Raw genomic sequence first — 11,135 nt, 5'->3', positions numbered from 1 at the left:
GCTTACAAACAAAACAAAGATGGTCAATATGGAAAGTCTACCTAAAATTAGCATGTCAGCATTTATCCTCGTGAGTATGTTAGCATGCTATAGCACTTAGCAAGTAGTCTACAGCCTGATAGACACAACTTGAGGTCGTTTTAAACGTCAATTTCGGACAAAAAAAACAGGCTTGGTGTGCAAAGGCCTTTAGTCTTGTGGGAAATAATAGCCTGCTAGACAAAGGAGAAGGGTAAGTAAGTTACCTTTCTCACAGTCAACCTCAGTACTCTTTACTGTATTGAATAAAACTTTGGGAAATTTTGGAAATAATAATTGAAAAATATAGTTTTTTCAGCCTTGCCACTATACTAATATTTATTTTCAACAGATAAAATACATCGGGAACTGCAGCCTATGTGAGAGTCTTACAGCAATATGTGAACATTTATTTGTATAGAGCATCACTCTTTATCAAACAATGGCCCTTGTAAAATAGAGATTAAAAAAAGCTCAATATCCCCCATCTTTTAAATTTCATCGGAAAGAACCCACAAATACTGACTCACCTCCCAGATATGACAGCACACGTATCGCTTCCCGTCATGATGACACAGTAGCACATTAAGGCATCTTCCCTACTCTCTGCTTAACAGGATGAGCTGCGTGTGTTTGATCTTGACACCTAAGTACAGGCTGGCAGCACGCATGAACGGCGTCTTTCCCCTCTGAGCAAACGCTCGGCTTGTTGATTCGGGGCCCGTGTGTCTAATGGGTTGAGAGTAACAGGTGGACCTGGCGAAGTGGCGAAATGGGCCCACCTGAGCAGACCCGTCCTCCTTCCTCCTGTTACAGTATATAAGAGCACAAAGTAAGAGAGGACGGCTAGAGACACACCAGGAACAAGCAGAGGAACTACCAGCACCGTTCTTTGGAAAGAGAGAAGAAAAGGTGAGCCGGGTTTTGTTTGCAATGGTGAAACCACTTTAGCTTTGGGATCCAATATGCAAACTCTTTCTTTATGTATATATGTGTGTGTGTGTGTGTGTGTGTGTGTGTGTGTGTGTGTGTGTGTGTGTGTGTGTGTGTGTGTGTGTGTGTGTGTGTGTGTGTGTGTGTGTGTGTGTGTGTGTGTGTGTGTGTGTGTGTGTGCTGTTCTGTGGTGTAGGTCATAACCATGAAAAGCATCCACTCCCTGGCTGGTATCCTTCTGGTCCTCGGCTTTGTCCAGAGCAGCTGGCAGGTTCCTCTGCAGGAAGCTGATGACAGCTCACGGTACAGAAATCCCTTTGAAACAGATGAGGTTTTGTTTTAGTCTCAGGACCACAGGTTGTCGCTACTTTTCTTTGCGTTAAAAGGTCCTACCTATTTCCTGCAGTGTTCAAATCTGACTGAATCACAATTAAACTTGTGGTTTTATTTTTGATTGCGTCCCAAATAGCAACATTCATAAGATAGCCTGAGTGATGTGACCCGTATCAGATCCCAAAGAGGCCAAATCATTTGTAAACTCAAACTTGGCTCTCCATGCTGCGCTGTAGCTTCGAGGCGGACGAGACGTTAGCGGAGGAGGCGAGGGAGCTGTCGAACACCAAGAGACATTCGGAGGGGACCTTCTCAAACGACTACAGCAAATACCTGGAGGACAGGAAGGCGCAGGACTTCGTTCGGTGGCTGATGAACAACAAGAGGAGCGGGTCAGTGTGGGATCCGTTCCAAAAATCACCAGGAGAATTTGTGTTGTGAAAAGATTTGACTTGTTAAGCCAATGAAACACTGAGATAAATCTTAGGGGTCGTGAGATGATTAACGGGAGAGGAAAGAAGAAAGAAACGGTTCTGCGATACACAAATATACATTCTTTTTGTTTTTTTACTTTTCCCGAATATTTTGTTTTATACGTTTGTTTTTTTTATGTCAAAACTTAATCAGAAGAGTAACTAGGTGGGCGCAGATAAATGTAGTGGAGTAAAAAGTACAATATGACCCTCGGAAGTGTAGTAGAGTAGTGTAAAGTAGCATAAAACTGATATATTTCAGTGAAATATCTTCAAATTGTATTTATTACATTACTTGAGTAAGTCTACTGAGTTACTTTTCACCACTGGATAACAGGGATGTGTCCCAATGATCGAGGTTTTTCTTCAGACAGCTTTTTAAAATAATATTCAGCATTTCCCTCACTGAGTGTCTCTGTGTGTCCGCAGTGCTGAAGAGAAGCGCCACGCGGATGGGACCTTCACCAGCGACGTGAGCTCGTACCTCAATGACCAGGCCATCAAAGATTTTGTCGCCAAACTCAAGTCCGGAAAAGTCAGAAGAGAGTAGGCTGACCGACCCTCCCTCCCTCTCCTCCTCCTACAGTACCTAAAAACCCGACCGGCCTGTGTCTGATTCCACTGTGACGAGAGAGACAGAGACAAAAGAGCTAATCAACTGCTTCTTGTGCCTCCTTTTCTTTGCTTTTGTTTTTTTCCCCTTCATGTTCCTTGTGGTTGTGCTCAAATAAATCACATGAACTTCTTGCACTGTGTTGATTGATGTGTTACAACCCGTGTGTTGATTGATTGAAATGATTCGTTTTGAAGCAAACAAAACAACAACTGTGCAAGCGGACGCTGAACGAATCACGGGACGATCAGAGCGACACAATGTATTCACTTCTCGGGAAAAATGACGAGACAAATTTCTTGGTGAAAACTGCACCGGGGGCCAAATACGACAGTTGGACTGGCGGGTTTTTCCACGTTGCGGGGCCGCCGGCCCTTATTGGCCAGTGTTTACATTGTGTGCCTGTGTACATACTCAGATCTGAAACGGACAGGCGGGGCGAAGCGTTCAGCAGGAGGCATGTAGATGGGAGCTTCACCAGTGATGTGAACAAAGTGCTGGACTCCTTGGCTGCCAAGGAATATTTACTCTGGGTCATGACCTCCAAGCCGTCAGGGGAGAGGTAAAAACCCAGTTGCACGGCTGAGCCGATAACCGCCAGAAATGCCAGACTCGTGATTGTGGTTTTTCTCTCTTTTGCAGAAAGAAAAGACAAGCGGACCAATGAGACGCTCCTCAAGGACTCCCCTCTGTGCGCTCCGCACAAAGCCATAAACAGGAGGAATAGAAAGCCATACCGCTTTGCATGTTGTGACGTCAACACTATATTTCAATTTGTAAGTCTTCTTTTTTTTAACTCACCGTTCGTGACGCAAAGATACAAAAAAAAAAAAAATGACGACTCTTCCACGGTGCACCAGAGAGAAGACAAGGAATCAAGGGCACATTTTTTTCTACAAATTTAAATTATTTTCTATATTTATATAAGAACACAAAAAGTGAAATCTCAGGTAGGCCTATAGAAAAAACGTGTAGCGTAGTTCATTGATTATTTATCCGCTCTGCAAAATAAAGTTTTTCATTGTGCGTTTGTGGGATTATTTTTAGATGGACATTATAATCACTTTTCAATAATTGTGGCTCCCAGACATTGGTTCCTCACAGGTACTGCATATCGGTTCCTTTAAGTATGTTTTCAACATTTTTTTATATCTTAAGACCACAGAAAGACGCCACAGTGACCTTTGACTACAAAGATCAGTTCATCCTTGAGTCCGAGTGGACATTTGTGACAGATTGGAAGAGGTTTCCCCCCAGGTGTTATGTAAAACCTAGTCTGTTCTAGTCTCCCACATCTCGTGGCCACACAACACAATTCAAAACAGGCCTTCAGGAAGTGCAAACTTCACAGACTCCTCCCACTATTTCTGGGAAAAAAGGATAGTGGTCTCTCTCTGGGAGCATCGACGGCAGCATCATGGGTCAGAGATACAGTCGTGACCTTCTGCCATAAGGCTAGATGAGCTTCAGCAACCCCTCATCTCCAGTGGAGCCAAAGACGTGGAGCTCCTCCTGAGGTCAGAGTTCGAAACAAGGAAGCATTGAATAGATTAACTCAGGGGCAAAACAGGATGGTGCAATGTTATGTACATATATATATAAATATATAGCAGTACAGTGAGAATATGTCTCACTAGCTGACCTCTGACCTCCCTGTGAACAAGTAAAAGGATCAATAAAGTACCACATCATCTCAGCAGAGCTTGTTTAAGATCTTTATTTATGCTCTTACTCACCCACACTCTCGTTCTCATGAAACAAATCAGAAAGCATACAGCTACCACTACCAAATTTAAGGCAGAATTTTGCACAGAAGTGGTCAAAACATTTGATATTGATATAATTCTGACCCCACTTATTAGTTTCTCTACTCAACTAAGAACCATCACTTAGACAACGGGAAAAAGAACATCTACGACAAAAGCCTGCCTTCAACACTGACTTCATGTTAGTAATATATTAGTAACATTTTACATGAATAAAATATACTATGTATTGTACATTGTTAAGACTCTTTACCGTTTATTACATGTTGCCCTTCCCAGAAAAAAGGTAGCCTATTATTGCATCTCTAGAAGTAACCATTGGTCCTGCTGCAGCGAGACAGTCAAGTCTGTTCCCCCGTCATGCAGGTCTTTTTAAAACAATTAGCTTCAGATGCTAACACAATGAGGGTCATTTGGATAGGAGATCACATGTCCATGGATGACACTTACTGACGCGATGACAGATTGATGCAGGTGGAAAACATAGAAGAGGTTTCTGTGTGGTCACCCTAGTTCAGCGTTGGCAAACGGGATGGGTTTTTAAAAAGCCAAGGCCGAGAAGCTGAAAATAAGTACTGAAAATTGCCGACCTATTCTGAAATTGCTAGCTTGAAAATGTTTCCCAATAAGCTGTATGCTGCCCACAGAGGAATAGTGTATTTAGGTTAATATGCTTATTGTCGTGAGTTTAGATGAGAAGACGAAAACCCCTCTCGTGTCCAAATGCTAAAAATGAAGCTATCGCTAGCTCCCGGCCAACAAACGGCAAAACCAAAACATGGCGTTTTCACATATCGCCTTTTTTGTACAGATTAAAACACAAGATAAAAAGTAAATTATGAGATTCTGGGGGATTTTGTTACATTTTGGGCAGAGCCAGCCGAGCTGTTTCACCGGTTTCATTCTTTATGCTAAGCTAACCTAGCCGCCTGCCAGCTCTAGCTTCATATTTTAGCGTACAGACATGAGAGAGGTATCGATCTTCTCGTCTAACAGAAAACTAATAAGTGTATTTCCCAGAATGTCAAACTATTCCTTTAACTGGTTTTTGGGGGAATGCTTGACTGGAGGAGAGACAAATGTTTGTAAAATAGCCAAAGAGAGGACCCTGGAGTGATATGAGCAATCACTGTCACAAAAACATTTAGATATACAGAATATAGAAAATGTATATTTAATACTTTCAAAAAATTACTACTAGATTCGCTATATATCCAACTCTTTTGGGTACCAGTGAAATAGATTAGTATTGGCAAATATCTACTTTTTAGGTTTTCTATAGTGAGGTGCATCAAAGTCAATAGCGGTATTAAATGCTGCACACAAATTCCACACATTTGCAGTTTGCTGTGGCAGGTTTCTTAAAGGACAACTCGTTGTTGTTGGAAAAATATAAAAACATACAAAATACAAATAAACTAGATTTAAAAATTGTTTAAAATTGGTACTTAATTGGCCCATTGAAACAGCAGTTACTGTAAGTGTCGTATAATTCCGGCTTCCTTCTGTTGCTGGTATCACCAAACACTGATATCCATAGAAAAAGAACACAAAAGTGTCTCAGTTCCTCGTGTTAATACTGTTTCTAACAACTTCTTTGTTTTACATAACTTGCACACAGACTTACATGACAAAAACACAGTGTAGCACAGTACAAAGGTGGTTGAGTGTGGCACGGTAAAGTTTTTTTTGTGTTTTTTGATTTACTCATCGACAGCACGGTGACACCGTCAGTACATGTCATCACAAACTTGTCTCCCTGTCCAAGCTCTTGTCATGCCTCCGCCGCTTGTGTCGCTTTTCGCCGCCACAACTGCACGGGGAAAAAAAAAGAAGAAACGAAACCAAGCAAAATACTAAATAGAGAAAATGTATTGGTGTTCATTTTCTTTACACGGACTGGATTTTCAGAAAGTGAAGTGCAGAGTGCAAATGCTTTGTCAACAGGCGGACAGTTAATCAATCAATCCAGATCACACAGCATGCAAACAGGTATCTCTAAGCTTAAAGGGGCAATTCACCCCAAAATCAAAAATGTGTTCTACCTTTAGTGCTATCTATCAATCTAGACTGTTTTTGGTGTGAGTGTTGGATATCGGCCGTAGGGCTGTCTGCCTTTTCTCCAGTAAGAGACGTTGCTGTTGAGTTTTTTTTCGAATGTTTTTTTTGTTATTGCTTCGTCATATAGTTCCATTATATTGGTGAGAAGTGGTTTCATCTCCAACACTCGGCAACTCACACCAAACCAATATAGATTGATCAACTCTACTGTAGGTGAGAGGAGAGGTGTATTTTCAGTTTTGGGGTGAACTGTCCCTTTATTAGCAGTTTGCTCTACCACTTCAATATCTTGTGACATTGAAATATACAATTGGTCTACAGCTCAGTGACACATAGATTAAATGTGTCATTGATGTAACATGCACACTCAGGCCATGCTGCGTTGTCAATCCACCAACATTCATTTGATTTATCTCTCTATTTATTCAGTGATCTTCTCCCAACATCGAATCGTGACGTACAGCACAGACCTACACCGCTTTCATCATGCAACAAATAGCAGTAAACAGAAGACACAGGACAAGACTCTCCATGCCGACAGCGACTGGGAACAACTCACCTTTGGGATGTCAGCTTCTGAGAGGTTAGGAAGGGGAGCTATGGGTTGGAATGGAATAAGAGACGCAGGCGGGAGACACTATGTTAGTCTACTCTGTGGGACATCTGTGAGGGCAGGGCTGCTCTTAGATAAACCATTTTTATCTAAACACACTAGCTCCTGAGTTTCCTGGAAAAATAAGAAGTAAATGTTCCGTAACATTTCAATAATAAACACCTGCGACTGCGTGCTCTTACACCCAAAGACATCATTATAACCTTTTTCTGACCCTTTAAAAATACATTGGAATCCCCTCGTCGGTATCATCAGAGACACTGATCTAGACACGTGAGAGTAATGTGAATAAGGAGGCTAACCTTTTAGCGCTTGGCTCCTTCTTCGTGCTCTCACCAGGGCTGATGCTCTTCCACACCCCCCCGAAAGATCCTTTAGACATCTCGTCAGTGATGTTCACTGTGGCCGGGTCACACCTTCAAAATCACACGCAGAGGGACAACAATGAAAGCAAGACTGATGACTACAGGAGCTGCTTGCATCAACCTACCCGTTGTGGGAACTCTTGAACATTTTGGGAAATAAGTTTATCCACTTTCTTGCAGAGAGTTAGAGAAGAAGAGTGATATCACTCTCATATCTTAAAATGAAGCCAGAGCCAGAGGACTGTTAGCTTAGCTTAGCATAAAGACGGGAAACGGGTAAACAGCTAGCCTGGCCCTGTACAATTTGTACTTTCGCCGTTAACGTGAATATTTCACTGCTGACAAAATTGCTTTTGAAGGACGCTTGGGCACCGGATTAAAGATCAAAATGACTTACTTGTAATGTCCCTCCAGTGGCACTTGTACAATGCCTTCTTCCTCTGCAATAATACTGTGCTCCTCCTGGAGAAAGAGACAAAAGAGAACATCTGAACCACTGCTTAAATAACAGCTTTGCCAATGGTGGAAACTTTAAGTCCTCAGAATGGTGGTCTATTACTGCACCTCTTCTTCAGCATCTTCCAGTTTCTTCTTCTTCCACTCTGGCATCAGGTCGTCCAGCCAGCTCAGTTCCCTCTTGGTGAAGATTAAGTCCAGCAGCTTACGAATGAACACCAGGGCCAAGACCTGACGCAGCACACACAGACAGTTATCAACCAATCATATGAGTTAAACACTAAGTACTTCACAAGAAAATGCAACCCGCTTACCATCATGGGGAAGACGATGGCGGCCTTGGAGGTCTTGATGACCCAGAGCAGGACCAAGCAGCTGAGCTGGACGATGGTAAAGAGGTGCACCTTCCTCAGCGGGACGTGACGAAGGTAGATGAAGTCCGGCTGATGTTTGGCCGGCATGCTGAACAGCCTCAGGCGGTCAAAGAACTGCACAGATACGAACAATTCAAGAATTCCTCCTGCATCTTTTCTCCATTAACTCTTCTAATAAAAATACCAGCAGGCAGTAATCTGAGCTCACCTGGATGCCTCTGAGTGAGGAAGCCCCCATGTACAGAAAGACTCCGTACAGCACAGGCATGGGGATAAACTGGAGACACACAGACACATATACAAATATATAAAATGAATGAAAAGAGTTAAAATGACTGCGTGGGTGTATATTTTGCCGGTCATCCCCTGACCTTTAGGACGGAGGTCATGAAGACGGAGCAGCCCATCAGGGTGAAGATCATGAGGCCGGTGAAGCGCTGCTCTCGGATGCCCAGGAACTTGGGCTGCTCGCCGGGGGCCGAGCACTCCGACTCCAGCTTCAGGCTGTTCACGTGGGAGATGGAGAGCACCGTGGCCGCCACGAACCACGGCAGGCCCATCACCGAGCACACGCCCAGCATCACCCCGACCACGAACAGGTCCAGGTGGTAGCCGCAGCCTTTCTGCGGGGCGCCGGACAAGGAGAGTGGGGTTTAGATACAGCAGAGTTTGGTTATTTTTGTGACTTTGTGATTTGAAATGAAGGTCTTGAAACACCTTTAGTTTGTGCTCCTTCCTGTTGATGATGACAGCCGTGATCTGCTGGTCCATGAAGATGAGGATGGTGCAGAGCAGAGCGGGGAGGAAGGTGATGATGGTGGTCCACCAGGGGTTGGGCCCCACAGGGTTTATGAGCCAGCCACGATCGTCCCTGGTCGGCTGGGGGGAGAGAAAGGAAAGGCAGAAATGAGCTTGTGAGCTAAGACTTCCGACAAACAACTTAAATGGCTTTGACTTAAATTCTTCAAATACTTCTTTGAGCAACAGGAAAGAAACTTAAAGTCCTGCACACAGCGGCTGTCATGTGGACTTACTTTGAACTTGCTGGGGACCTGCAATTTAGGTGAGGGGATCCCCAAGGCGTAATCGACTAAAACCATAGTCAGGATGGTGATGAAGACAGCGAAGTCACTGATGATGGCCCGCACCTGGAGGGAACACAGACGGAGCGACGAGGAGGCACAATATGGTGAAATAAATAAAGTGCATTCAATGTCTGACAAAGACCTCTGTTGAATTTAAATATTCCTCATTTAAACTTTATTTACTGGGAATTATCAAAAAAGAAACTGTTGCTGATCTTTTGTCTGACTTTTGACATCTAAATATTGCAACCACAGCCAGACGACACTGTAGCATTCATCACCACAAGGTGGCGCTGGTAAACTACAGATCATTGTGCCGGCATCACGCCACACATTCGCTCAAGCGTGTCATCCCGATGATAAATCATAGAAATTGCACACATAGAGTGCAGAGCGGCCACACGGGCTGAAGGATTTTTGCTGCGACGGGAAACGTCCAATAGATGGCAGCATAAACTAAAGCGACACGAGACAGAAGCAGAGCCATGTGAACAAACTGCAGTCCCATAACAGATGGAGAAGTAAATGGAAGACTGTACAACCAAACAGGAAGCCTAAGAGAGTGTGTACTTCACAAGTGATACAGAGATTTAAAAAGAGAATGGTAATATAAATCCTCTGTAAGTGTAATCTACGTACCTTAGTGGGGAAGTAGCGGCTCGTCTTGAACTCCTTGAGGAAGGCGGACATGAAGACGGTGGAGAAGAAGAGGACGACGCACCAGAAGAGGACGTCGGGGACGTAAGGGCCGTGGGGGCCGCAGGCGCTGCCATCGAACTCCCCGTGAAACATCTCGCACTCCTACTGGCACCACAGGACACGGTGATGATGATGATGATGAAGATGGTGGTAATAATAATCAGGTTGGTGATAATAAAAATGATTAGAATGTCAGTGGAAATAATGGCGATGATGCATGTCGGTGTCAGCGGTCTGAACAATCTGGTACGTTCATCTTTGATTTATTCAGCGCTCTATGCTTTAAATATCTAAATAGCGTGATTCATCTATTTCCATACAATCCCGGTGGCCTCCCGTGCCTATCTAACTATTTGCGGCCATTCAAGCGTATGTGGGAGTGTCGCCACTGGCACGACTTATTTGTGTCTGACTGCGAGAGAATCCACTCTTCACACTTCATCTCCCTGCTCATTCTGCACGGCTAAACCCCGTGAAATGCTCTGCCCACGCGTTCCTAATCCCCGCCTAGACTTATGACGCTTAATGATGAAGCAAAGTGTGGGAGACACGACGCGGTGCCAGAGACTGCAAGAAATATCCCCAACTAATCTTGATCCTGTGTTAATTGAAGGCTGGGTTTAGAATTACCGTCTAGATCTTCTTTGGATAATTTAACCATGATTAGACGTCTACTTGAATGCAAGATCGAAGCATCTCAAGGCCTTAGATGTCCCTTATTGAAATGCAACGTATGTACAGCCATTTCTCTCCAAATGTCAAGGGTGCCTTACCTTGACCTCCAGCATGGTCCAGTTGACCTGGGAGGCTGTGATGTTCTTCTCCTCCCAGAACCGCAAGGTCTCGTTGCTGGGGTTCATGGGCTCCACACACGCACACCTGAGGTGGATATTCTTCAGTTAGTTTTCTTAAATACTTATAAGAGGACAAGGTGAATATACTAATAGCTAAATAGAAATACATTCATTCATAAAGACACATTTATGACACAAACAAAAAAGCATCACTTGTGGATTTGAAAAGAGCACTTACGAGTACTGTGTGAGCTTCTGAAGGTCGTTGTTTTTATTGATGGGGTAGTGCACCCCCAGGTGGAGCAGCTTCTCCAGGGCCTCATAGATGAAGATGATGCAGATCAGCGCAGCGAAAGCTTCCTCGGTGAAGCGTGTGATGTAACAGACGAGCGAGCTGGCGTCCGTGGCCACCAGCAGTAGACACAAGAAGGCCGTCCACAGGCCGATACAGGCCCTCAGGGAGAGGTAGGAGAGGCCGTACTCCCTGAGAGAGACGGGACACACGCATACACAGGAGTGAGGGGGAGAAGCCATTAGATATGGCATCCCCAC

General features: G+C 44.1%; 2 protein-coding genes across 5 annotated transcripts in view; one reads left to right on the top strand and one right to left on the bottom strand.

The window, feature by feature from the left end:
* The first annotated feature begins 164 nt into the window (after nt 1-164).
* LOC142952696 (glucagon-1-like) lies at nt 165-2,622 on the top strand. The gene is made up of 4 exons (XM_076094573.1): nt 165-930; nt 1,148-1,254; nt 1,521-1,676; nt 2,187-2,622. The coding sequence occupies exons 2-4, from the start codon at nt 1,157-1,159 to the stop codon at nt 2,305-2,307; spliced, it is 375 nt and encodes a 124-aa protein (XP_075950688.1). The 5' UTR covers nt 165-930; nt 1,148-1,156; the 3' UTR covers nt 2,308-2,622.
* Nucleotides 2,623-4,072: 1,450 nt separating this feature from the next.
* Nucleotides 4,073-11,135, bottom strand: part of LOC142952690 (sodium-driven chloride bicarbonate exchanger-like) — a 29,902-nt gene continuing 22,839 nt past the window's right edge. The window contains exons 15-27 of one of the 4 annotated variants that reach the window (XR_012954705.1): nt 10,822-11,067; nt 10,563-10,668; nt 9,730-9,891; nt 9,040-9,153; nt 8,723-8,884; nt 8,377-8,628; nt 8,214-8,282; nt 7,946-8,119; nt 7,740-7,862; nt 7,573-7,637; nt 7,113-7,226; nt 5,764-5,949; nt 4,073-5,663 (exon numbers count right to left, since the gene is read on the bottom strand). Coding sequence is in view for 3 of the 4 variants with exons in the window: in XM_076094564.1 (XP_075950679.1) it covers nt 5,880-5,949; nt 7,113-7,226; nt 7,573-7,637; nt 7,740-7,862; nt 7,946-8,119; nt 8,214-8,282; nt 8,377-8,628; nt 8,723-8,884; nt 9,040-9,153; nt 9,730-9,891; nt 10,563-10,668; nt 10,822-11,067 (1,657 nt within the window). In the remaining variant the exon portion in view is untranslated. The other 3 variants (XM_076094566.1, XM_076094564.1, XM_076094565.1) reach the window with 3 other exon arrangements.

This window comes from Anarhichas minor, unplaced genomic scaffold (genome assembly GCF_050575085.1).
Source record: "Anarhichas minor isolate MPS153535 unplaced genomic scaffold, ASM5057508v1 ptg000018l, whole genome shotgun sequence".
Lineage (NCBI taxonomy): Eukaryota > Metazoa > Chordata > Actinopteri > Perciformes > Anarhichadidae > Anarhichas > Anarhichas minor.
The sequence above is the reverse complement of the archived record's forward strand: the minus strand, read 5'-3'. Positions and strand labels throughout refer to the sequence as shown.

What these genes read in the sequence shown, in the direction of transcription:
- LOC142952696 (XM_076094573.1), top strand. Translation starts at nt 1,157, where the DNA reads ATGAAAAGCATCCACTCCCTGGCTGGTATCCTTCTGGTCCTCGGCTTT. An exon ending in GAAGCTGATGACAGCTCACG is followed by an intron (nt 1,255 to 1,520) that starts GTACAGAAATCC and finishes GCTGCGCTGTAG; the next exon opens with CTTCGAGGCGGACGAGACGT. An exon ending in ATGAACAACAAGAGGAGCGG is followed by an intron (nt 1,677 to 2,186) that starts GTCAGTGTGGGA and finishes GTGTGTCCGCAG; the next exon opens with TGCTGAAGAGAAGCGCCACG.